The sequence below is a fragment of the Paramisgurnus dabryanus genome, chromosome 20 (genome assembly GCF_030506205.2).
Source record: "Paramisgurnus dabryanus chromosome 20, PD_genome_1.1, whole genome shotgun sequence".
NCBI classification, from domain to species: Eukaryota; Metazoa; Chordata; class Actinopteri; order Cypriniformes; family Cobitidae; genus Paramisgurnus; species Paramisgurnus dabryanus.
This window is the reverse complement of record NC_133356.1, coordinates 32,583,477-32,610,946: the sequence shown is the minus strand read 5'-3', so window position 1 is coordinate 32,610,946 and position 27,470 is coordinate 32,583,477. Positions and strand designations below refer to the sequence as shown.

General features: G+C 41.9%; 1 protein-coding gene across 1 annotated transcript in view; it reads right to left on the bottom strand.

Annotated features, from left to right (window-relative positions):
* Positions 1 to 27,470, bottom strand: part of slc30a6 (solute carrier family 30 member 6) — a 46,771-nt gene that overhangs the window by 9,028 nt on the left and 10,273 nt on the right. The window contains exon 5 of the mRNA XM_065249953.2: positions 406 to 448. Within this exon, the coding sequence (XP_065106025.1) occupies positions 406 to 448 (43 nt within the window). The remainder of the gene's footprint in view (positions 1 to 405; positions 449 to 27,470) is intronic.

Below are 27,470 nucleotides of genomic sequence, written 5' to 3'. Positions count from 1 at the left end.
AATATAACACGTTACAACATGACATAATGCAAAGTAATACAATAAAACACTCAGAAAGATAATAATATAACCCTGAGTGATTCTGTTTATTGGTGAGACAGTGCATTCAGCTCTCTTTCTGGTGGAAACATGAGCCGGTACTGAGGTCTGGCCGAGCGTTCGCTTCAGCTACAGTACTGACAGGGAGTCAGTCCCAGTGGAAAACAAACTCTCAATCCCCACCCCTCTACACTCCATAATTCCCATTTTAATGGCACAGTAAACAGTCCAAATCTCTCTGTGTGTTTAAACACGACAGACTGATGTCTTTCACAACAAACGTGACTTTAGTTAGACAGTGTTTGCATGTCAAAAATAAAATAAAACTCTAAATATAATACACAGTATATAATAACTGGTACTCACCTAAAGAGATCGAAGATAGTGAGGTATGTGTACGCAGTTAATGCTGAAAAATAAGAGGTTTCAAATCAGTAATACAACACAATAATGGTGGATGATGACCAAAATCTTATATCACAATAGGATTAATTTTATTTTATGATGTATCACGGTAGAGTTTTCTTTTAATAAGGTTTTATGTTATTAAAAATCTTTAATGCCATAGAATTGTCATAATTCTCACAAAAAACTTATACAAGCATTAAAAAAAGACAAAAAAAAAACACAGTCAGTGATGAAATAAGGATAATAAATAATAATGTGGCATGAAAAAGTATGTGAACCCCTTGTAATGAATTTGTTTTCTACAGTGATTTGCCATTAAGCTTTGTTGTTTGTGTTTAAATGGTTTAAAATCACTTGATTTAAAACTGTGGTGCTTAAATACATGAACAAACGTTATGTCTTCATGGCCACATGCACAGCAACACGATGTGGGCGCTTAACCTGGATAGAGATGAAAGTCCAAAATCTCTACCGCTTCACAAATTTCAGACAGAAAATCTCACAGTAAAACACTTTATAGTAAAGGGTGCTTGGTTCACCTTGTGTTTGATTTGTATCAAAATGTCTGCTTGTGGACCGATAATGTGCCATCTGTCTATCTTGACTAGATCATTGACTAGGAGATATATTTTGTTTAAACCTTATTAAACAGTACTTCCAAAACATAAGCAAAACAAACAAATAAAAACAGTAAAGACTTTGTCAGAATCAATATTTGGGCTTGGGTGAAAGGATGAGGTAATTAGGGCCCGAGCACACCGGGGTGTGAGGACCCTATTGTTCTTCAAGGAGTTATTATTAGGGCCCGAGCACCGAGGAGCAGGCCAGAATGGCCTGCACCGAATGGTGCGAAGCCCTATTGTTTTTGCTCGGATTATTATTAGGGCTCGAGCACCGAGGAGCAGGCCAGAATGGCCTGCACCGTAGGTGCGAAGCCCTATTGTTTTTGCTCGGATTTATTATTTTTATTATTATTATTTTTTTTTTTTTTTTTTTTATTTTTTTTAACACTTTTGGACTTTTTGGGGGCCTTAACATACTCGAAAACTCTTGAAAATTGGCACAGACGTCAGAGTCGTCCGTCATCGCAGAAATCCAAAGGCTGGAACACGGGCGTGGCACAGGGGCTCTGTAGCGCCCCCTGTAATGCAAAAAAAAACATTGATGCACAGATCGGGCAAAAATGTACGCACATGTACGAGACTTGGTACGCTTATAGATCTCATCGACCGGAACAACTTTCGCCCTCTAACATTTAAGCTCCGCCCAACAGGAAGTCGGCTATTTTGGATTGTTTAAAAAATGCATGCGTTGAACTTTTATATACTCCTCCCAGGGGATTCATGCGATTGACACCAAACGTGGTGAACATGATGTCGAGACATTGGACTTGCTAAATTGCGAAGGGATTTTTGATATCTCGAACGGTTCTGCCATGGCGAGGCGACAAATTTGTGGCGAAATCAGAGAAACAGGAAGTGTCTAATATCTAGGGCAAAAAATGTCTTATTGTGATGACACGCGGGGTGTTTGTTCGTCTGAAGATTCCGATCGCATCGATGTGCCTATTGTGACTCCCAGGTATAGCGCCACCACCAGGCGCCAGGAAGTGTGTCAGTCACAAAGCTGGATTTTTTTGACAGTTCCATGCAATGTTCTTTTAAATACTCCTTCTAGGATTTTCATGAGATTGACACCAGAAGTGGTCAACATGATGCCGAGACATTGTAGATGATAAATTGCGAAGGGATTTTTGATATCTCAAACGCTGTTCCCATGGCAACGCGTCAAACTTTACTTTCATTTTAAAGGCATATTTAAGCCTTTCTGTTGCATGCAGGAAACTTTTAAATACTCCTTCTAGGATTTTCATGAGATTGACACCAGAAGTGGTCAACATGATGCCAAGACATTGTAGATGATAAATTGCGAAGGGATTTTTGATATCTCGAACGCTGTTCCCATGGCAACGCGTCAAACTTTACTTTCATTTTAAAGGCATATTTAAGCCTTACAGTTCCATGCGATGCTCTTTTAAATACTCCTAGGATTTTCATGCAATTGACTCCAGAAGTTGTCAACATGATGCTGAGACATTGTAGATGATAAATTGCGAAGGGATTTTTGATATCTCAAACGTTGTTCCCATGGCAACGCGTCAAACTTTGCTTTCATTTTCCAGCATATTTAAGGCTGACAGTTACATGCTGTGAACTTTTGAATACTCCTCGTATGGGATTCATGCGATTGACACCAGAAGTGGTCAACATGATGCTGAGACATTGAAGATGTTAAATCGCAAAGGAATTTTTGACATATCGAACGCTGTTCCCATGGCAACGCGTCAAACTTACTTTTATTTCAGGCATATTTCAGGCTCTTGGCAGCGTAGATTAAGTTTAATTTGGCACACACATCTGATTTGTCGGCTGTTAAGTGTTGACAAAAACGTCAGATAAAGGCGTGTCTATTTAGTGACTGACTAGCGCCCCCGTTTGTCTAAAATATGGGGTTTCTTTAACCTACTGTACCTAAATGGGTCAGTAGCAACATGAAATAGTACACTGATATATACCCACTTGATGCACATGCCCACCGTGCATCGTTTTCTCGGAGGCACCGGGTAGCGGTAAACAAACGTGCGAGGGCCCGCCATCGCTGCTTGCAGCTATATTTATTATTTTTTTTTTTTATTTTTTTTTTTATTTTTTTTAACACTTTTGGCCCTTTTGGGTGCCTAAACATACTCGAAAACTCTTGCAATTTGGCACACACGTCAAAGTCGTCCGTCATTGCGACCTGGCAAAGGCTGGAACACGGGCGTGGCACGGGGGCTCTGTAGCGCCCCCTGTAATGCAAAAACAAACATTGTTGCGCAGATCGGGCAAACATGTACGCACATGTACGAGAGTTGGTACGCATATAGATCTCATCGACCCGAACAACTTTCGCCCTCTAACATTTAAGCTCCGCCCAACAGGAAGTCGGCTATTTTGGATGGTTTAAAAAATGCAAGCGTTGAACTTTTAAATACTCCTCCTAGAGGATGCATGCGATTGACACCAAACGTGGTGAACATGATGTCGAGACATTGGACTTGCTAAATTGCGAAGGGATTTTTGATATCTCGAACGGTGTTGCCATGGCGAGGCGACAAATTTATGGCGACATCAGAGAAACAGGAAGTGTCTAATATCAAAGGCAAAAAATGTCTTATTGTGATGACACGCGGTGTGTTTGTTCGTCTGAAGATTCCGATCGCATCGATGTGCCTATTGTGACTCCCGGGTATAGCGCCACCACCAGGCGCTAGGAAGTGTGTCAGTCACAAAGGTGGATTTTTTTGACAGTTCCATGCGATGTTCTTTTAAATACTCCTCCTACAATGTTTATGCGATTGACACCAAAAGTGGTCAACATGATGCCAAGACATTGTAGATGATAAATTGCGAAGGGATTTTTGATATCTCGAACGCTGTTCCCATGGCAACCTGTCAAACTTTACTTTCATTTTTAAGGCATATTTAAACCTTACAGCTGCATGTGGTAAACTTTTAAATACTCCTCCTGGGGAAATAATGTGATTGACTCCAGAAGTGGTCAACATAATGCTGAGACATTGTAGATGATAAATTGTGAAGGGATTTTTGATATCTCAAACGCTGTTCACATGGCAACGCGTCAAACTTTACTTTCATTTTAAAGGCTTATTTAAGCCTTTAAATTCACGCCGATGTTCTTTTAAATACTCCTTCTAGAATATTCATGAGATTGACACCAGAAGTGGTCAACATGATGCCGAGACATTGTAGATGATAAATTGTGAAGGGATTTTTGATATCTCAAACGCTGTTCCCATGGCAACGCGTCAAACTTTACTTTCATTTTAAAGGCTTATTTAAGCCTTTAAATTCACGCCGATTTTCTTTTAAATACTCCTTCTAGAATAATCATGCAATTGACACCAAAAGTGGTCAACATGATGCCGAGACATTGTAGATGATAAATTGTGAACGGATTTTTGATATCTTGAACGCTGTTCCCATGGCAACGCCACAAACTTTACTTTTATTTCAGGCATATTTAGGACTCTTGGCGTGCTTAGATTAACCTAAACGTTGGCACACACATCAGAGTTGTCGGCTGTTCAGAGTGGACAAATAGGTCAGGCAAAGGCGTGTCTCTTTAGTGGCTCACTAGCGCCCCCATTTGTCTAAAATGTGGGGTTTTTCTTTTACCTACAGTCCCCAAATGGCTCAGTAACAACATTAAATAGCCCACTGATGTTTACCCACTTGATGCCCTTGCCCACCGGGCATCGTTTTCTCGGACGCATCGTGTAGCGGTAAAAAAACGTGCGAGGGCCCGCCATTGCTGCTTGCAGCTATATATTTTTTTTTTTTTTTAACACTTTTGGACTTTTTGGGGGCCTTAACATACTCGAAAACTCTTGAAATTTGGCACAGACGTCAGAGTCGTCCGTCATCGCAGAAATCCAAAGGCTGGAACACGGGCGTGGCACAGGGGCTCTGTAGCGCCCCCTGTAATGCAAAAAAAAACATTGATGCACAGATCGGGCAAAAATGTACGCACATGTACGGGACTTTGTACGCTTATAGATCTCATCGACCCGAACAACTTTCGCCCTCTAACATTTAAGCTCCGCCCAACAGGAAGTCGGCTATTTTGTATTGTTTCAAAAATGCATGCGGTGAACTTTTAAATACTCCTCCTAGGGGATACATGCAAATGACACCAAACGTGGTGATCATGATGCCGAGACATTGTACTTGCTAAATTGCGAAGGGATTTTTGATATCTCGAACGGTTCTGCCATGGCGAGGCGACAAATTCATGGCGAAATCAGAGAAACAGGAAGTGTCTAATATCTAAGGCAAAAAATATCTTATTGTGATGCCATGCGGGTAGTTTGTTCGTCTGAAGATTCCGATCGCATCGATGTGCCTATTGTGACTCCCGGGTATAGCGCCACCACCAGGCGCCAGGAAGTGTGTCAGTCACAGAGCTGGATTTTTTTGACAGTTCCATGCAATGTTCTTTTAAATACTCCTTCTAGGATTTTCATGAGATAGACACCAGAAGTGGTCAACATGATGCCAAGACATTGTAGATGATAAATTGCGAATGGATTTTTGATATCTCGAACGCTGTTCCCATGGCAACGCGTCAAACTTTACTTTCATTTTAAAGGCATATTTAAGCCTTTCTGTTGCATGCAGGAAACTTTTAAATACTCCTTCTAGGATTTTCATGAGATTGACACCAGAAGTGGTCAACATGATGCCAAGACATTGTAGATGATAAATTGCGAATGGATTTTTGATATCTCGAACGCTGTTCCCATGGCAACGCGTCAAACTTTACTTTCATTTTAAAGGCATATTTAAGCCTTTCAGTTGACGCCAATGTTCTTTTAAATACTCCTTCTAGAATATTCATGAGATTGACACCAGAAGTGGTCAACATGATGCCGAGACATTGTAGATGATAAATTGCGAAGGGATTTTTGATATCTCGAACGCTGTTCCCATGACAATGCGTCAAATTTTACTTTCATTTTAAAGGTTTAATTAAGCCTGACAGTTGCATAGGATGTTCTTTTAAATACTCCTTCTAGGGAAATAATGTGATTGACTCCAGAAGTGGTCAACATAATGCTGAGACATTGTAGATGATAAATTGCGAAGGGATTTTTGATATCTCGAACGCTGTTCCCATGGCAACGCGCCAAACTTTACTTTCATTTTAAAGGCTTATTTAAGCCTTTCAGTTGACGTCGATATTCTTTTAAATACTCCTTCTAGAATATTAATGAGATTGACACCAAAAGCGGTCAACATGATGCCGAGACATAGTAGATGATAAATTGCGAAGGGATTTTTGATATCTCGAACGCTGTTCCCATGGCAACCCCCCAAACGTTACATTTATTTCAGGCATATTTAGGCCTCTTGGCGTGCTTAGATTAACCTAAAAGTCGGCACAAACATCAGAGTTGTCGGCTGTTCAGAGTGGACAAATAGGTCAGACAAAGGCGTGTCTCTTTAGTGGCTCACTAGCGCCCCCGTTTGTCTAAAATGTGGGGTTTTTCTTTTACCTACAGTCCCCAAATGGCTCAGTAACAACATTAAATAGCCCACTGATGTTTACCCACTTGATGCCCTTGCCCGCCGTGCATCGTTTTCTCGGATGCATCGTGTAGCGGTAAAAAAACGTGCGAGGGCCCGCCATTGCTGCTTGCAGCTATATTTAGGGCCCGAGCACACCAGGGTGTGAGGACCCTATTGTTTTTGCTCCGTTTATTAGGGCCCGAGCACACCAGGGTGTGAGGACCCTATTGTTTTTGCTCCGTTTATTATTATTATTCTTCTTCTTCTTCTTCTTCTTCTCCGAAATGGATCGCATTTTTGAGGGCCTAAACATACCCGAAAACTCATGAAAATTTGCACACGCGTCAGAAGTGGCGAAAATTTACATGTAGTATAGGCGTCAGAAGTGGGCGTGTAAAAATGGCTCGATAGCGCCACCTGCAAAATTTCAAGAGAACAGCCCCCCCACTACGAAAAACTTACAGATACGAAATTTGGTAGGATCATCTACTACTCCAAGACCTACAAAAAAGTCTCTTGGAGCTAAGCTCTAAACCCCACAGGAAGTCAGCCATTTTGAATTTTCTCTGTCATTTTTTGACATTTCCAAGCGTCGTACTTTAACGAACTCCTCCTAGAGATTTAATCCGATCATCATCATATTTGGTCAGTATTATCTAAAGGCCTTTGCGATGCTAAATTGCGGAGCTTTTGACTTTTCATTGGAGGGCGTGTCCGTGGCGGCCTGGCAAAGTGTAATGTTTCGCCATGAAACAGGAAGCTGATGTAATTCAGGCATACATTGTCCGATCCGCCCCTGACTTCACACATTTGATAAGGGTCCAGGCCTGAACACATCAACATGGCATAATTCAGTAACACTCATAGCGCCACCTAGAGGCAGCAGGAAATACCATGTTTGATGCTGTGACTTACTGCTCTTAGGTATTTAACCATATCAACATCATATTTCACCAGTGTAATCTCAAGACCTTGTGTGATGATAAAAAGCAACGACCTTGACTTTTCATTAAAGGGCGTGTCCGTGGCGGCCTGGCAAAGTATCGCTAAATGAATCGCATTTTGACAGGCTAAACAAGCTCAAAAAGTCATAAAACGTTGCACACACGTTAGAAGTGGCAAAAATTTACATGTGGCATAGGCGCCAGAAGTGGGCGTGCAGAAATGGCTCGATAGCGCCACCTGCAAAATTTCAAGAGAACAGCCCCGCCGCTACGAAAATCCTACAGATACGAAATTTGGTAGGGTCATATATCACCCCAAGACCTACAAAAAAGTCTCTTGGAGCGAAGCTCTAAACCTCACAGGAAGTCAGCCATTTTGAATTTTTGCTGTGATTTCTGTGCAAATTTTGTCATTTCCAGGCTTCGTACTTTAACGAACTCCTCCTAGAGATTTTGTTAGATTGTCATCATATTTGGTCAATCTCATCTAAAGGCCTTTGCGATGTTAAATTGCGGAGCTTTTGACTTTTCGTTGGAAGGTGTGTCCGTGGCGGCCTGACAAAGTTCAGCGTTTTCGCCATGAAGCAGGAAGTTGTTATAACTAAGGCATACAATGTCCAATCTGCCCCACACTTCACATGTTTGATAAGGGTCTTGGCCTAAACACATTTCAATGCCAATATTCAGCTTCAGTCCTAGCGCCACCTAGAGGTAGCAGGAAATGCCTTGTTTTACGCTGTGATTCACTGTTCTCAGAGATTTAATCAAATCATTATCATATCAGGTGAGACTGATCTTAAGCCCTTTGCGATGATAAATTGCGAAGATCTTGACTTTTCGTTGAAGGGCGTGTCCGTGGCGGCCTCGCAAAGAGTGATGTTTCGCCATGAGAAAGCTGTTGTAACTCAGGCATGCAATGTCCGACCTGTCACAGACATCATACGTTTGACAAGGGTCCTGGCCTCAACACATCAATGTTACAACAATCAATTACATTATAGCGCCACCTGCTGCACAAAGGAGGTGTGGCACATCAAAGTTCCTTTGAATACCCGCCTATATTTACCCACTGAAATTTCAATCCCCCTGGTTCATTGCTTTACTAAGGCCATAGAGTGGCGGTGCACATGCGTGCGAGGGCCCTTCCATCACTGCTTGCAGTTTTAATTAGGGCCCGAGCACACCAGGGTGTGAGGACCCTATTGTTTTTGCTCCGTTTATTATTATTATTCTTCTTCTTCTTCTTCTTCTTCTTCTTCTTCTTCTTCTCCGAAATGGATCGCATTTTTGAGGGCCTAAACATACCCGAAAACTCATGAAAATTTGCACACGCGTCAGAAGTGGCGAAAATTTACATGTAGTATAGGCGTCAGAAGTGGGCGTGTAGAAATGGCTCAATAGCGCCACCTGCAAAATTTCAAGAGAACAGCCCCCCTACTACGAAAAACGTACAGACACGAAATTTGGTAGGGTCATCTATTACTCCAAGACCTACAAAAAAGTCTCTTGGAGCTAAGCTCTAAACCCCACAGGAAGTCAGCCATTTTGAATTTTCTCTGTCATTTTTTGACATTTCCAAGCGTCGTACTTTAACGAACTCCTCCTAGAGATTTAATCCGATCATCATCATATTTGGTCAGTATCATCTAAAGGCCTTTGCGATGCTAAATTGCGGAGCTTTTGACTTTTCATTGGAGGGAGTGTCCGTGGCGGCCTGGCAAAGTGTAATGTTTCGCCATGAAACAGGAAGCTGATGTAATTCAGGCATACATTGTCCGATCCGCCCCTGACTTCACACGTTTGATAAGGGTCCAGGCCTGAACACATCAACATGGCATAATTCAGTAACACTCATAGCGCCACCTAGAGGCAGCAGGAAATACCATGTTTGATGCTGTGACTTACTGCTCTTAGGTATTTAACCATATCAACATCATATTTCACCAGTGTAATCTCAAGACTTTGTGTGATGATAAAAAGCAACGACCTTGACTTTTCATTAAAGGGCGTGTCCGTGGCGGCCTGGCAAAGTATCGCTAAATGAATCGCATTTTGACAGGCTAAACAAGCTCAAAAAGTCATAAAACGTTGCACACACGTCAGAAGTGGCAAAGTTTACATGTGGCATAGGCGCCAGAAGTGGGCATGCAGAAATGGCTCGATAGCGCCACCTGCAAAATTTCAAGAGAACAGCCCCGCCGCTACGAAAATCCTACAGATACGAAATTTGGTAGGGTCATATGTCACCCCAAGACCTACAAAAAAGTCTCTTGGAGCGAAGCTCTAAACCTCACAGGAAGTCGGCCATTTTGAATTTTTGCTGTGATTTCTGTGCAAATTTGGTCATTTCCAGGCTTCGTACTTTAACGAACTCCTCCTAGAGATTTTGTCAGATCGTCATCATATTTGGTCAATCTCATCTAAAGGCCTTTGCGATGTTAAATTGCGGAGCTTTTGACTTTTCGTTGGAAGGTGTGTCCGTGGCGGCCTGACAAAGTTCAGCGTTTTCGCCATGAAACAGGAAGTTGTTATAACTAAGGCATACAATGTCCAATCTGCCCCACACTTCACATTTTTGATAAGAGTCTTGGCCTGAACACATTTCAATGCCAATATTCAGCTTCAGTCCTAGCGCCACCTAGAGGTAGCAGTAAATGCCTTGTTTTACGCTGTGATTCACTGTTCTCAGAGATTTAATCAAATCATTATCATATCAAGTGAGACTGATCTTAAGCCCTTTGCGATGATAAATTGCGAAGATCTTGACTTTTCGTTGAAGGGCGTGTCCGTGGCGGCCTCGCAAAGAGTGATTTTTCGCCATGAGAAAGCTGTTGTAACTCAGACATGCAATGTCCGACCTGTCACAGACATCATACGTTTGACAAGGGTCCTGGCCTCAACACATCAATGTTACAACAATCAAATACAATCATAGCGCCACCTGCTGCACAAAGGAGGTGTGGAACTTCAAAGTTCCTTTAAATATCCGCCTATATTTACCCACTGAAATTTCAACCCCCCTGGTTCATTGCTTTACTAAGGCCATAGAGTGGTGGTGCACATGCGTGCGAGGGCCCTTCCATCACTGCTTGCAGTTTTAATTAGGGCCCGAGCACACCAGGGTGTGAGGACCCTATTGTTTTTGCTCCGTTTATTATTATTATTCTTCTTCTTCTTCTCCGAAATGGATCGCATTTTTGAGGGCCTAAACATACCCGAAAACTCATGAAAATTTGCACACGCGTCAGAAGTGGCGAAAATTTACATGTAGTATAGGCGTCAGAAGTGGGCGTGTAAAAATGGCTCGATAGCGCCACCTACAAAATTTCAAGAGAACAGCCCCCCCACTACGAAAAACTTACAGATACGAAATTTGGTAGGATCATCTATTACTCCAAGACCTACAAAAAAGTCTCTTGGAGCTAAGCTGTAAACCCCACAGGAAGTCAGCCATTTTGAATTTTCTCTGTCATTTTTTGACATTTCCAAGCGTCGTACTTTAACGAACTCCTCCTAGAGATTTAATCCGATCATCATCATATTTGGTCAGTATCATCTAAAGGCCTTTGCGATGCTAAATTGCGGAGCTTTTGACTTTTCATTGGAGGGCGTGTCCGTGGCGGCCTGGCAAAGTGTAATGTGTCGCCATGAAACAGGAAGCTGATGTAATTCAGGCATACATTGTCCGATCCGCCCCTGACTTCACACGTTTGATAAGGGTCCAGGCCTGAACACATCAACATGGCATAATTCAGTAACACTCATAGCGCCACCTAGAGGCAGCAGGAAATACCATGTTTGACGCTGTGACTTACTGCTCTTAGGTATTTAACCATATCAACATCATATTTCACCAGTGTAATCTCAAGACCTTGTGTGATGATAAAAAGCAACGACCTTGACTTTTCATTAAAGGGCGTGTCCGTGGTGGCCTGGCAAAGTATCGCTAAATGAATCGCATTTTGACAGGCTAAACAAGCTCAAAAAGTCATAAAACGTTGCACACACGTCAGAAGTGGCAAAAATTTACATGTGGCATAGGCGCCAGAAGTGGGCGTGCAGAAATGGCTCGATAGCGCCACCTGCAATATTTCAAGAGAACAGCCCCGCCGCTACGAAAATCCTACAGAAACGAAATTTGGTAGGGTCATATATCACCCCAAGACCTACAAAAAAGTCTCTTGGAGCGAAGCTCTAAACCTCACAGGAAGTCAGCCATTTTGAATTTTTGCTGTGATTTCTGTGCAAATTTTGTCATTTCCAGGCTTCGTACTTTAACGAACTCCTCCTAGAGATTTTGTCAGATCGTCATCATATTTGGTCAATCTCATCTAAAGGCCTTTGCGATGTTAAATTGCGGAGCTTTTGACTTTTCGTTGGAAGGTGTGTCCGTGGCGGCCTGACAAAGTTCAGCGTTTTCGCCATGAAACAGGAAGTTGTTATAACTAAGGCATACAATGTCCAATCTTCCCCACACTTCACATGTTTGATAAGAGTCTTGGCCTGAACACATTTCAATGCCAGTATTCAGCTTCAGTCCTAGCGCCACCTAGAGGTAGCAGGAAATGCCTTGTTTTACGCTGTGATTCACTGTTCTCAGAGATTTAATCAAATCATTATCATATCAGGTGAGACTGATCTTAAGCCCTTTGCGATAATAAATTGCGAAGATCTTGACTTTTCGTTGAAGGGCGTGTCCGTGGCGGCCTCGCAAAGAGTGATGTTTCGCCATGAGAAAGCTGTTGTAACTCAGGCATGCAATGTCCGACCTGTCACAGACATCATACGTTTGACAAGGGTCCTGGCCTCAACACATCAATGTTACAACAATCAATTACAATCATAGCGCCACCTGCTGCACAAAGGAGGTGTGGCACTTCAAAGTTCCTTTGAATATCCGCCTATATTTACCCACTGAAATTTCAATCCCCCTGGTTCATTGCTTTACTAAGGCCATAGAGTGGCGGTGCACATGCGTGCGAGGGCCCTTCCATCACTGCTTGCAGTTTTTTATTAGGGCCCGAGCACACCAGGGTGTGAGGACCCTATTGTTTTTGCTCCGTTTATTATTATTATTCTTCTTCTTCTTCTTCTTCTTCTTCTTCTTCTCCGAAATGGATCGCATTTTTGAGGGCCTAAACATACCCGAAAACTCATGAAAATTTGCACACGCGTCAGAAGTGGCGAAAATTTACATGTAGTATAGGCGTCAGAAGTGGGCGTGTAGAAATGGCTCAATAGCGCCACCTGCAAAATTTCAAGAGAACAGCCCCCCTACTACGAAAAACGTACAGACACGAAATTTGGTAGGGTCATCTATTACTCCAAGACCTACAAAAAAGTCTCTTGGAGCTAAGCTCTAAACCCCACAGGAAGTCAGCCATTTTGAATTTTCTCTGTCATTTTTTGATATTTCCAAGCGTCGTACTTTAACGAACTCCTCCTAGAGATTTAATCCGATCATCATCATATTTGGTCAGTATCATCTAAAGGCCTTTGCGATGCTAAATTGCGGAGCTTTTGACTTTTCATTGGAGGGCGTGTCCGTGGCGGCCTGGCAAAGTGTAATGTTTCGCCATGAAACAGGAAGCTGATGTAATTCAGGCATACATTGTCCGATCTGCCCCTGACTTCACACGTTTGATAAGGGTCCAGGCCTGAACACATCAACATGGCATAATTCAGTAACACTCATAGCGCCACCTAGAGGCAGCAGGAAATACCATGTTTGACGCTGTGACTTACTGCTCCTAGGTATTTAACCATATCAACATCATATTTCACCAGTGTAATCTCAAGACCTTGTGTGATGATAAAAAGCAACGACCTTGACTTTTCATTAAAGGGCGTGTCCGTGGCGGCCTGGCAAAGTATCGCTAATTGAATCGCATTTTGACAGGCTAAACAAGCTCAAAAAGTCATAAAACGTTGCACACACGTCAGAAGTGGCAAAAATTTACATGTGGCATAGGCGCCAGAAGTGGGCGTGCAGAAATGGCTCGATAGCGCCACCTGCAAAATTTCAAGAGAACAGCCCCGCCGCTACGAAAATCCTACAGATACGAAATTTGGTAGGGTCATATATCACCCAAAGACCTACAAAAAAGTCTCTTGGAGCGAAGCTCTAAACCTCACAGGAAGTCAGCCATTTTGAATTTTTGCTGTGATTTCTGTGCAAATTTTGTCATTTCCAGGCTTCGTACTTTAACGAACTCCTCCTAGAGATTTTGTCAGATCGTCATCATATTTGGTCAATCTCATCTAAACGCCTTTGCGATGTTAAATTGCGGAGCTTTTGACTTTTCGTTGGAAGGTGTGTCCGTGGCGGCCTGACAAAGTTCAGCGTTTTCGCCATGAAACCGGAAGTTGTTATAACTAAGGCATACAATGTCCAATCTGCCCCACACTTCACATGTTTGATAAGAGTCTTGGCCTGAACACATTTCAATGCTAATATTCAGCTTCAGTCCTAGCGCCACCTAGAGGTAGCAGGAAATGCCTTGTTTTACGCTGTGATTCACTGTTCTCAGAGATTTAATCAAATCATTATCATATCAGGTGAGACTGATCTTAAGCCCTTTGCGATGATAAATTGCGAAGATCTTGACTTTTCGTTGAAGGGCGTGTCCGTGGCGGCCTCGCAAAGAGTGATGTTTCGCCATGGGAAAGCTGTTGTAACTCAGGCATGCAATGTCCGACCTGTCACAGACATGATACGTTTGACAAGGGTCCTGGCCTGAACACATCAATGTTACAACAATCAATTACAATCATAGCGCCACCTGCTGCACAAAGGAGGTGTGGCACTTCAAAGTTCCTTTGAATATCCGCCTATATTTACCCACTGAAATTTCAATCCCCCTGGTTCATTGCTTTACTAAGGCCATAGAGTGGCGGTGCACATGCGTGCGAGGGCCCTTCCATCACTGCTTGCAGTTTTAATTATTTATTCTTCTTCTTCTCCAAAGTGAATCGCATTTTTGAGGGGCGAAACATGCTCGAAAACTCATGAAATTTTGCACACATGTCAGAAGTGGCGAAAATTTACATGTGGTATAGGCGCCAGAAGTGGGCGTGTAAAAATGGCTCGATAGCGCCACCTGCAAAATTTCAAGAGAACAGCCCCCCCGCTACGAAAAACGTACAGATACGAAATTTGGTAGGATCATCTATCACCCCAAGACCTACAAAAAAGTTTCTTGGAGCGAAGCTCTAAACCCAACAGGAAGTCCGCCATTTTGATTTTTTGCCTTGATTTTTGTGCAAATTTGGTCATTTCCAGGCTTCATACTTTAACGAACTCCTACTACAGATTTAATCCGATCATCGTCATATTTGGTCAATCTCTTGTAAAGGCCTTTGCGATGTTAAATTGCGGAGATCTTGACTTTTCGTTGGAGGGTGTGTCCGTGGCGGCCTGACAAATTTCTGCATTTTCGCCATGAAACAGGAAGTGGCTCTAACTCAGGCATACAATGTCCAATCTGCCCCACGCTTCACATGTTTGATAAGAGTCTTGGCCTGAACACATTTCAATGCCAATATTCAACTTCACTCATAGCGCCACCTAGAGGTAGGAGGAAATACCATGTTTTACGCTGTGATTTACTGCTCTTAGAGATTTAATCAAATCATCATCATATTCGGTCTGACTGATGTTAAGCCCTTTGCGATGATAAATTGCGAAGATCTTGACTTTTTGTTGAAGGGCGTGTCCGTGGCGGCCTGGCAAAGTGTGATGTTTCACCATGAAACAGGAAGCTGTTGTAATTCAGACATACATAGTCCGATCTGCCCCCAACTTCACACGTTTCATAAGGGTCCCGGCCTGAACACATCAACATGGCATAATTCAGTATCAGTCATAGCGCCACCTAGAGGCAGCAGGAAATACCACCTTTTCTGCTGTGACTTACTGCTCTTGGAGATTTGATTATATCAACATCATATTTCATCAGTCTAATCTCAAGACCTTGTGTGATGATAAATAGCAACGACCTTGACTTTTCGTTAAAGGGCGTGTCCGTCGCGGCCTCGCAAAATATCGCTAAATGAATCCCATTTTTGACAGCCTAAACGAGCTCAAAAAGTCATGAAACCTTGCACACGTGTCAAAAGTGGCGAATATTTTCATGTGATATAGGCTTCAGAACTTGGGGTGTTAAAATGGCTCTATAGCGCCACCTACAAAAATTCAATAGAGCAGCCCCCCCCCCCCACCGCTACGTTAATCGCACAGATACGAAATGCGGTAGGATCATGTATCACCCCAAGACCTACAAAAAAGTCTCTTGGAGCAAAGCTCTAAACCCCACAGGAAGTCAGCCATTTTGAATTTTCTTTCTAATTTGAGTGCAAATTTTGCCATTTCTGGCCTTCGTATTTTAACAAACTCCTCCTATAAATTTAATCAGATAATCATCATATTTGGTGAGTGTCATCTAAAGGGCTTTGCAATGCTAAATTGCGGAGATCTTGACATTTCAATGGAGGGTGTGTATGTGGCGGCTTGCCAAATTTCTGTTTCTCAATGAAACAGGAAGTTGTTCTAACTCAGGTTTAAAATGTCCAATCTGACCCACGCTTCACAAGTTTGATAATTGTCCTGTCCTGAACACATCAACATGGCAATATTCAGTAAAAGTTATAGCGCCACCTGCTGGAAGCAGGAAATGACATGTTTTACACTGTGATTTACTGCTCATTGAAATGTATTCAGATCATCATCATATTTGGTCAGTCTGAACTTAGGGACTTCACAATGATAAATTGTGAAGATCTTGACATTTCGTTAAAGGGGCGTGTCCGTTGTGGCCTATCAAAGTTTGATTTTTCGCCATGAGAAAGCTGTTGTAACTCAGACATGCAATGTCCGACCTGTCACAGACATCATACGTTTGACAAGGGTCCTGGCCTCAACACATCAATGTTACAACAATCAATTACAATCATAGCGCCACCTGCTGCATAAAGAAGTAGTGGCACTTCAAAGTTCCTTTGAATATCCACCTATATTTATCCACGGAAATTTCAATCCCCCTGGTTTATTGCTTTACTAAGGCCATAGAGTGGCGGTGCACATGAGTGCGAGGGCCCTTCCATCACTGCTTGCAGTTTTAATTATTATTCTTCTTCTTCTTCTTCTTCTTCTTCTTCTTCTCCGAAATGGATCGCATTTTTGAGGGCCTAAACATACCCGAAAACTCATGAAAATTTGCACACGCGTCAGAAGTGGCGAAAATTTACATGTAGTATAGGCGTCAGAAGTGGGCGTGTAAAAATGGCTCGATAGCGCCACCTGCAAAATTTCAAGAGAACAGCCCCCCCACTACGAAAAACTTACAGATACGAAATTTGGTAGGATCATCTAATACTCCAAGACCTACAAAAAAGTCTCTTGGAGCTAAGCTCTAAACCCCACAGGAAGTCAGCCATTTTGAATTTTCTCTGTCATTTTTTGACATTTCCAAGCGTCGTACTTTAACGAACTCCTCCTAGAGATTTAATCCGATCATCATCATATTTGGTCAGTATCATCTAAAGGCCTTTGCGATGCTAAATTGCGGAGCTTTTGACTTTTCATTGGAGGGCGTGTCCGTGGCGGCCTGGCAAAGTGTAATGTTTCGCCATGAAACAGGAAGCTGATGTAATTCAGGCATACATTGTCCGATCCGCCCCTGACTTCACACGTTTGATAAGGGTCCAGGCCTGAACACATCAACATGGCATAATTCAGTAACACTCATAGCGCCACCTAGAGGCAGCAGGAAATACCATGTTTGACGCTGTGACTTACTGCTCTTAGGTATTTAACCATATCAACATCATATTTCACCAGTGTAATCTCAAGACCTTGTGTGATGATAAAAAGCAACGACCTTGACTTTTCATTAAAGGGCGTGTCCGTGGCGGCCTGGCAAAGTATCGCTAAATGAATCGCATTTTGACAGGCTAAACAAGCTCAAAAAGTCATAAAACGTTGCACACACGTCAGAAGTGGCAAAAATTTACATGTGGCATAGGCGCCAGAAGTGGGCATGCAGAAATGGCTCGATAGCGCCACCTGCAAAATTTCAAGAGAACAGCCCCGCCGCTACGAAAATCCTACAGATACGAAATTTGGTAGGGTCATATGTCACCCCAAGACCTACAAAAAAGTCTCTTGGAGCGAAGCTCTAAACCTCACAGGAAGTCAGCCATTTTGAATTTTTGCTGTGATTTCTGTGCAAATTTTGTCATTTCCAGGCTTCGTACTTTAACGAACTCCTCCTAGAGATTTTGTCAGATCGTCATCATATTTGGTCAATCTCATCTAAAGGCCTTTGCGATGTTAAATTGCGGAGCTTTTGACTTTTCGTTGGAAGGTGTGTCCGTGGCGGCCTGACAAAGTTCAGCGTTTTTGCCATGAAACAGGAAGTTGTTATAACTAAGGCATACAATGTCCAATCTGCCCCACACTTCACATGTTTGATAAGAGTCTTGGCCTGAACACATTTCAATGCCAATATTCAGATTCAGTCCTAGCGCCACCTAGAGGTAGCAGGAAATGCCTTGTTTTACGCTGTGATTCACTGTTCTCATAGATTTAATCAGATCATTATCATATCAGGTGAGACTGATCTTAAGCCCTTTGCGATGATAAATTGCGAAGATCTTGACTTTTCGTTGAAGGGCGTGTCCGTGGCGGCCTCGCAAAGAGTGATGTTTCGCCATGAGAAAGCTGTTGTAACTTAGGCATGCAATGTCCGACCTGTCACAGACATCATACGTTTGACAAGGGTCCTGGCCTCAACACATCAATGTTACAACAATCAAATACAATCATAGCGCCACCTGCTGCACAAAGGAGGTGTGGAACTTCAAAGTTCCTTTAAATATCCGCCTATATTTACCCACTGAAATTTCAACCCCCCTGGTTCATTGCTTTACTAAGGCCATAGAGTGGTGGTGCACATGCGTGCGAGGGCCCTTCCATCACTGCTTGCAGTTTTAATTAGGGCCCGAGCACACTGGGGTGTGAGGACCCTATTGTTTTTGCTCCGTTTATTATTATTTTTCTTCTTCTTCTTCTTCTTCTTCTTCTCCGAAATGGATCGCATTTTTGAGGGCCTAAATATACCCGAAAACTCATGAAAATTTGCACACGCGTCAGAAGTGGCGAAAATTTACATGTAGTATAGGCGTCAGAAGTGGGTGTGTAAAAATGGCTCTATAGCGCCACCTGCAAAATTTCAAGAGAACAGCCCCCCCACTACGAAAAAGTTACAGATACGAAATTTGGTAGGATCATCTATCACTCCAAGACCTACAAAAAAGTATCTTGGAGCAAAGCTCTAAACCCCACAGGAAGTCGGACATTTTTAATTTTCTCTGTCATTTTTTGACATTTCCAAGCGTCGTACTTTAACGAACTCCTCCTAGAGATTTAATCCGATCATCATCATATTTGGTCAGTATCATCTTAAGGCCTTTGCGATGCTAAATTGCGGAGCTTTTGACTTTTCGTTGGAGGGCGTGTCTGTGGCGGCCTTGCAAAATGTAATGTTTCGCCATGAAACAGGAAGCTGATGTGATTCAGGCATGCATTGTCCGATCTGCCCCTGACTTCACAGGTTTGATAAGGGTCCAGGCCTGAACACATCAACATGGCATAATTCAGTAACACTCATAGCGCCACCTAGAGGCAGCAGGAAATACCATGTTTTACGCTGTGACTTACTACTCTTAGGTATTTAACCATATCAACATCATATTACACCAGTGTAATCTCAAGACCTTGTGTGATGATAAAAAGCAACGACCTTGACTTTTCATTAAAGGGCGTGTCCGGGGCGGCCTCGCAAAGTATCGCTGAATGAATCGCATTTTGACAAGCTAAACAAGCTCAAAAAGTCATAAAACGTTGCACACACGTCAGAAGTGGCAAAAATTTACATGTGGCGTAGGCGACAGAAGTGGGCGTGTAGAAATGGCTCGATAGCGCCACCTGCAAAATTTCAAGAGAACAGCCCCGCCGCTACAAAAAACCTACATATACGAAATTTAGTAGGGCCATCTATCACCCCAAGACCTACAAAAAAGTCTCTAGGAGTGAAGCTCTAAACCCCACAGGAAGTCGGCCATTTTGAATTTTTGCTGTGATTTCTGTGCAAATTTTGTCATTTCCAGGCTTCGTACTTTAACGAACTCCTCCTAGAGATTTTGTTAGATCGTCATCATATTTGGTCAATCTCATCTAAAGGCCTTTGCGATGTTAAATTGCGTAGCTTTTGACTTATCGTTGGAAGGTGTGTCCGTGGCGGCCTGACAAAGTTCAGCGTTTTCGCCATGAAACAGGAAGTTGTTATAACTAAGGCATACAATGTCAAATCTGCCCCACACTTCACATGTTTGATAAGAGTCTTGGCCTGAACACATTTCAATGCCAATATTCAGCTTCAGTCCTAGCGCCACCTAGAGGTAGCAGGAAATGCCTTGTTTTATGCTGTGATTCACTGTTCTCAGAGATTTAATCAAATCATTATCATATCAGGTGAGACTGATCTTAAGCCCTTTGCGATGATAAATTGCGAAGATCTTGACTTTTCGTTGAAGGGCGTGTCCGTGGCGGCCTCGCAAAGAGTGATGTTTCGCCATGAGAAAGCTGTTGTAACTCAGGCATGCAATGTCCGACCTGTCACAGACATCATACGTTTGACAAGGGTCCTGGCCTCAACACATCAATGTTACAACAATCAATTACAATCATAGCGCCACCTGCTGCACAAAGGAGGTGTGGCACTTCAAAGTTCCTTTGAATATCCGCCTATATTTACCCACTGAAATTTCAATCCCCCTGGTTCATTGCTTTACTAAGGCCATAGAGTGGCGGTGCACATGCGTGCGAGGGCCCTTCCATCACTGCTTGCAGTTTTAATTATTATTATTTTTCTTCTCCGACTTCAGCGGGACTTTAGAGGGCCTAAACATACTCAAAAACTCATGAAATTTTGCACAAATGTCAAGAGTGATGAAAATTTACATGTGGTGTAGGCTTTAGAATTAGGCGTGGGAAAATGGCTCTATAGCGCCACCTACAAATTTTCAACGAAGCAGCCCTCGGACTGTGTTTGACGTACAATTACGAAATTCGGTACGCTTCTGTAGCATGACAAGACCTACAAAAAAGTCTCTTGGAGCGAAGCCGTAAACCAAACAGGAAGTCAGCTATTCTGAGTTATTTTTGTGATTTGGGCGCAGTTTTTGTCATTTCCAGGCGTCATACTTTAACTAACTCCTCCTACAGTTTTCGTCGGATCATCTTCATATTTGGTGAGTGTCATCTTAAGGCCTTTGTGATGCTAAATTGCGAAGGATTTGACTCTACGTAAAAATTTGTGTCGGTTCTGGCCCGACAAAGTTTGATGTTTTCCAATGAAACAGGAAGTTGCTGGAACTCATGCATACAGTGTCCGATCTGTCCCAAATTTCACACGATTGCTAAGAGTCCTGACCTGAACACATCTACATAACAATTTTCATTTATAGCCATAGCGCCACCAGCTGGCAACCTGAAGGAACATGTTTTAGCTCCACTTTCAAATATTGAATGAAGCAGCCCTTGGACTGTGTTTAATTTACATGTACGAATTTCGGTATGCTCATGTATTATTACAAGCCCTACAAAAAAGTCTCTTGGAGCAACGCCCTAAACCAAACAGGAAGTCAGCTATTTTGAATTATTTCTCAGATTTTGGCTCAGTTTTTCTCATTTCCAGCAGTCATACTTTAACTAACTCCTCCTACAGTTTTAGTCGGATCATCATCATATTTGGCGAGTGTCATCTTAAGGCCTTTGTGATGCTAAATTGCGAAGGATTTGATTCTATATTAAAATTTGTGTCTGTTTCGGACAGCCAAAGTTTGATGTTTCGCTATGAAACAGGTTGCTGGAACTCAGGCATACAGTGTCCGATCTGTCCCAAACTTCACATGATTGCTAAGAGTCATGACCTGAACACATCTACATGTCAATAGTCACTTATGGTTATAGCGCCACCAGCTGGCAACAGGAAGTGACATGTTTACACTGATTATGCAATGTCCGATCTTTCCCTAGCTTCACATGATTAATAAGAGTCCTGGAGTGAACACATCTACATGTCAATAGTCACTTATGGTTATAGCGCCACCAGCTGGCAACAGGAAGTGACATGTTTACACTGATTATGCAATGTCCGATCTTTCCCTAACTTCACATGATTAATAAGAGTCCTGGACTGAACACATCTACATGTCAATAGTCACTTATGGTTATAGCGCCACCAGCTGACAACAGGAAGTGACATGTTTACACTGATTATGCAATGTCTGATCTGTCCCAAACTTCAGATGATTAATAAGAGTCCTGGACTGAACACATCTACATGTTAATAGTCACTTATGGTTATAGCGCCACCAGCTGACAACAGGAAGTGACATGTTTACACTGATTATGCAATGTCCGATCTTTCCCTAACTTCACATGATTAATAAGAGTCCTGGACTGAACACATCTACATGTCAATAGTCACCAGTGTTGGGCAAGTTACTAAAAAATTAGTAATTAGTTACAGTTACTAATTACTTCTTTTAAAAGTAACTGAATTACTCTACCGGATACTGTATATCAAAAGTAATTAGTTACTTAGAAAAGTAACTTTTAAGTTACTTTTATGTCTGCTTTTTAAATGTAAATATGAACAGTACTGAACAGTCAAACAGTAAAATGATATGGATGGGCTATTTTACACATAAGACTCTAATATATCACATACTGTAGGAGCCTATTTTGCTTTAGATTCAACCTTTGAATATTTTTGTTAGAAATTATCTTAATATTTAAACTTAGTTTATTTATGTATATCATTTAGACCATTTAGACAAATATTCTGCATGTTTACAAAAATATAAAATGTGTTAAAATTGTGTAGTGTCTCTTTAAAAATTTGGAGACAATTGTGTCAACATGTCAAATTTTCTAAAATAAATTATAATTTTTCTGATTTCATATTTATTTTAATAAGTTAGAAACGTCTCCGCTGTGTCCTGCTGACAGGCACGATGCGTGTGCAGCAGATGAGGCAAATTATGGGTCCTCCGAAGGTTAGACCGTCTCATTTCAGTTCTCTTCGCGAACTTCTGAGCGCCTTGAATGGGCAAGTGCTCACCTTTTATTGCATGCTTAGTAGGGTGCAGCACTTGAATTGGAACACAGCTTGTGAAGCTTGCCACAGGGACTGCGCTCTTTGGTCATATATTGTTTGTTTTCTGTTGGATTTAAATGATACACAGGATTAAAGGAAGATATTTATTCAGAAAACGGAGTAGGCTACGTGGATTGTTTTGTCGGACGGACACAGAGCGAGTGGATTGTTTTGTCAGATGGACACAGAGCGAGTGGATTTTTTGTTCGGATACGGAGAGACTGAAACTAAAACTAAAAGCGAGCTCACACATACTATGGAGTTTTAACACGGGTGTACACCGCAGTGTGAATATTTTAGTGGAAACAACAATCGCGGATCGTTCTCTTCCATGAAGCCGATGTAAACATCTAAGAATATATGATCATTTCTTAGATTTATTACCTTTGTGGACTACAAATGCAAGTTGATGTCATACTGCGATTGCTTGGTGAAGATAATTTACAAACATGAGACCGGATGGATTATGACTTGCGCACAATTTTTAAACAAAGGTATGTTGTCCCGTTTAGATTTTTCATGTTCATTCTATATGCACTGTCAGCTATGATGAAGTGTAATGAATCATTGCGCCGCCAACTACAGTCCTGCGACGTCAGATATGTCTTGTCTATTTTTTACAAAATAGAGTAACGCGCGTAACGAACTCATTTAAATTTCAGTAATTGTAATTGCGTTACTTGATTTAAAAAAATAGTGGAGTTACAGTAACGCGTTACTCCCATCACTGATAGTCACTTATGATGCCAATAGTCAGTTACGGTCATAGCGCCACCAGCTGGTAACAGGAAGTAACATGTTTACAATGATAATGCAATGTCAGATTTGTCCCAAACTTCACATGATTGATAAGAGTCCTGGACAGAACACATCTACGTGCCAATATTTACATGTAGTCACTCATACACACACACACTCGCTCACTCACTCTCTCTCTCTCTCTCTCATGCTATCTTACACGATGCTACCTCGCTGTCATTTGTAATTAGCAACAGGAAATGTGGCACATTATACTACACTTTTAAATGGTTCACCTATGTTTACATGCTTAAATGCCTATTTAGGGCCCGAGCACCGAGGAGCAGGCCAGAATGGCCTGCACCGTAGGTGCGAAGCCCTATTGTTTTTGCTCGGATTATTATTAGGGCCCGAGCACCGAGGAGCAGGCCAGAATGGCCTGCACCGAATGGTGCGAAGCCCTATTGTTTTTGCTCGGATTTATTATTTTTTTTTTTTTTTTTTTTTATTTTTTTTTTACGTTTCAGGGCAATTTGGGGGCCTTAACATACTCAAAAACTCTTGAAAATTGGCAGAGATGTCAGAGTCGTCGGCCATTAGGACCCGGCAAAGGCTGGAATTCGGGCGTGGTAAGGGAGCTCTGTAGCGCCCCCTGTAATGCAAAAACAAACATTGGGGCACAGATCGGGCAAAAATTTACACACATGTACGAGAGTTGGTACGCATATAGATCTCATCGACCCGAACAACTTTCACCCTCTAACATTTAAGCTCCGCCCAACAGGAAGTCGGCTATTTTGGATTGTTTAAAAAATGCATGCATTGAACTTTTAAATACTCCTCCTAGAGGATGCATGCGATTGACACCAAACGTGGTAAACATGATGTCGAGACATTGTACTTGCTAAATTGCGAAGGGATTTTTGATATCTCGAACGGTTCTGAGGCAACGAATTTATGGCGAATTCAGAGAAACAGGAAGTGTCTAATATCTAAGGCAAAAAATATCTTATTGTGATGCCATGCAGGGTGTTTGTTCGTCTGAAGATTCCGATCGCATCGATGTGCCTATTGTGACTCCCGGGTATAGCGCCACCACCAGGCGCCAGGAAGTGTGTCAGTCACAAAGCTGGATTTTTTTGACAGTTCCATGCGATGTTCTTTTAAATACTCCTTCTAGGATTTTCATGCGATTGACACAAGAAGTGGTCAACATGATGCCGAGACATTGTAGATGATAAATTGCGAAGGGATTTTTGATATCTCAAACGCTGTTCCCATGGCAACGCGTAAAACTTTACTTTCATTTTAAAGGCATATTTAAGCCTTTCTGTTGCATGCTGGAAACTTTTAAATACTCCTTCTAGAATATTCATGAGATTGACACCAGAAGTGGTCAACATGATGCCAAGACATTGTAGATGATAAATTGCGAAGGGATTTTTGATATCTCGAACGCTGTTCCCATGGCAACGCGTCAAACTTTACTTTCATTTTAAAGGCATATTTAAGCCTTTCTGTTGCATGCTGGAAACTTTTAAATACTCCTTCTAGAATATTCATGAGATTGACACCAGAAGTGGTCAACATGATGCCGAGACATTGTAGATGATAAATTGCGAAGGGATTTTTAATATCTCAAACGCTGTTCCCATGGCAACGCACCAAACTTTGCTTTCATTTTCCAGCATATTTAAGGCTGACAGTTACATGCTGTGAACCTTTAAATACTCCTCGTATGGGATTCATGCGATTGACACCAGAAGTGGTGTACATGATGCTGAGACATTGTAGATGCTAAATTGCGAAGGGATTTTTGATATCTTAAATTCTGTTCCCATGGCAACGTGTCAAACTTTACTTTCATTTTTACACATATTTAAGGCTGACAGTTACATGCTGTGAACCTTTAAATACTCCTCGTATGGGATTCATGCGATTGACACCAGAAGTGGTCAACATGATGCTGAGACATTGTAGATGATAAATTGTGAAGGAATTTTTGACATCTCGAACGCTGTTCCCATGGCAACGCGTCAAATGTTACTTTAATTTCAGGCATGTTTAAGGCTCTTGGCGTGCTTAGTTGAACTTTAAATTTGGCACACACATCTGATTTGTCGGCTGTTAAGTGTTGACAAAAACGTCAGATAAAGGCGTGTCTATTTAGTGACTGACTAGCGCCCCCGTTTGTCTAAAATATGGGGTTTCTTTAACCTTCTGTACCTAAATGGGTCAGTAGCAACATGAAATAGTACACTGATATATACCCACTTGATGCACATGCCCACCGTGCATCGTTTTCTCGGAGGCACCGGGTAGCGGTAAACAAACGTGCGAGGGCCCGCCATCGCTGCTTGCAGCTATATTTTTTATTTTTTATTTTTTTTTTTTTTTTTTTTTTTAACACTTTTGGACTTTTTGGGTGCCTTAACATACTCGAAAACTCTTGAAAATTGGCACAGACGTCAGAGTCGTCCGTCATCGCAGAAATCCAAAGGCTGGAACACGGGCGTGGCACGGGGGCTCTATAGCGCCCCCTGTAATGCAAAAAAAAACATTGATGCACAGATCGGGCAAAAATGTACGCACATGTACGAGAGTTGGTACGCATATAGATCTCATCGACCCGAACAACTTTCGCCCTCTAACATTTAAGCTCCGCCCAACAGGAAGTCGGCTATTTTGGATTGTTTAAAAAATGCATTCGTTGAACTTTTAAATACTCCTCCTAGTGGATTCATGGGATTGACACCAAACGTGGTGATCATGATGTCGAGACATTGTACTTGCTAAATTGCAAAGGGATTTTTGATATCTAGAACGGTTTTGCCATGGCGAGGCGACGAATTTATGGCGAATTTAGAGAAACAGGAAGTGTCTAATTTCTAAGGCAAAAAATATCTTATTGTGATGCCAAGCGGGGTGTTTGTTCGTCTGAAGATTCCGATCGCATCGATGTGCCTATTGTGACTCCCGGATATAGCGCCACCACCAGGCGCCAGGAAGTGTGTCAGTCACAAAGTTGGATTTTTTTTGACAGTTCCATGTTATGTTCTTTTAAATACTCCTTCTAGAAAAATCATGCAATTGACACCAAAAGTGGTGAACATGAAGCCGAGAGATTGTAGATGATAAATTGCGAAGGGATTTTTGATATCTCAAACGCTGTTCCCATGGCAACGCGTCAAACTTTACTTTCATTTTAAAGGCATTTTTAAGCCTTTCAGTTGACGCCGATGTTCCTTTAAATACTCCTTCTAGGATATTCATGCGATTGACACCAAAAGTGGTCAACATGATGCCGAGACATTGTAGATGATAAATTGCGAAGGGATTTTTGATATCTCAAACGCTGTTCCCATGGCAACGCGTCAAAGTTTACTTTCATTTTAAAGGCATATTTAAGCTTTTCAGTTGACGCCGATGTTCCTTTAAATACTCCTTCTAGAATGATCATGCAATTGACACCGAAAGTGGTCACCATGATGCAGAGACATTATAGATGATAAATTGCGAAGGGATTTTTGATATCTCAAACGCTGTTCCCATGGCAACGCGTCAAAGTTTACTTTCATTTTAAAGGCACATTTAAGCCTTTCAGTTGACGCCGATGTTCCTTTAAATACTCCTTCTAATATATTCATGCGATTGACACCAAAAGTGGTCAACATGATGCTGAGGCATAGTAGATGATAAATTGTGAAGGGATTTTTGATATCTCAAACGCTGTTCCCATGGCAACGTGTCAAAGTTTACTTTCATTTTAAAGGCATATTAAGCCTTTCAGTTGACGCCGATGTTCCTTTAAATACTCCTTCTAATATATTCATGCGATTGACACCAAAGTGGTCAACATGATGCTGAGGCATAGTAGATGATAAATTGCGAAGGGATTTTTGATATCTCAAACGCTGTTCCCATGGCAACGCGTCAAAGTTTTCTTTTATTTCAGGCATATTAAAGGCTCTTGGTGTGCTTAGATT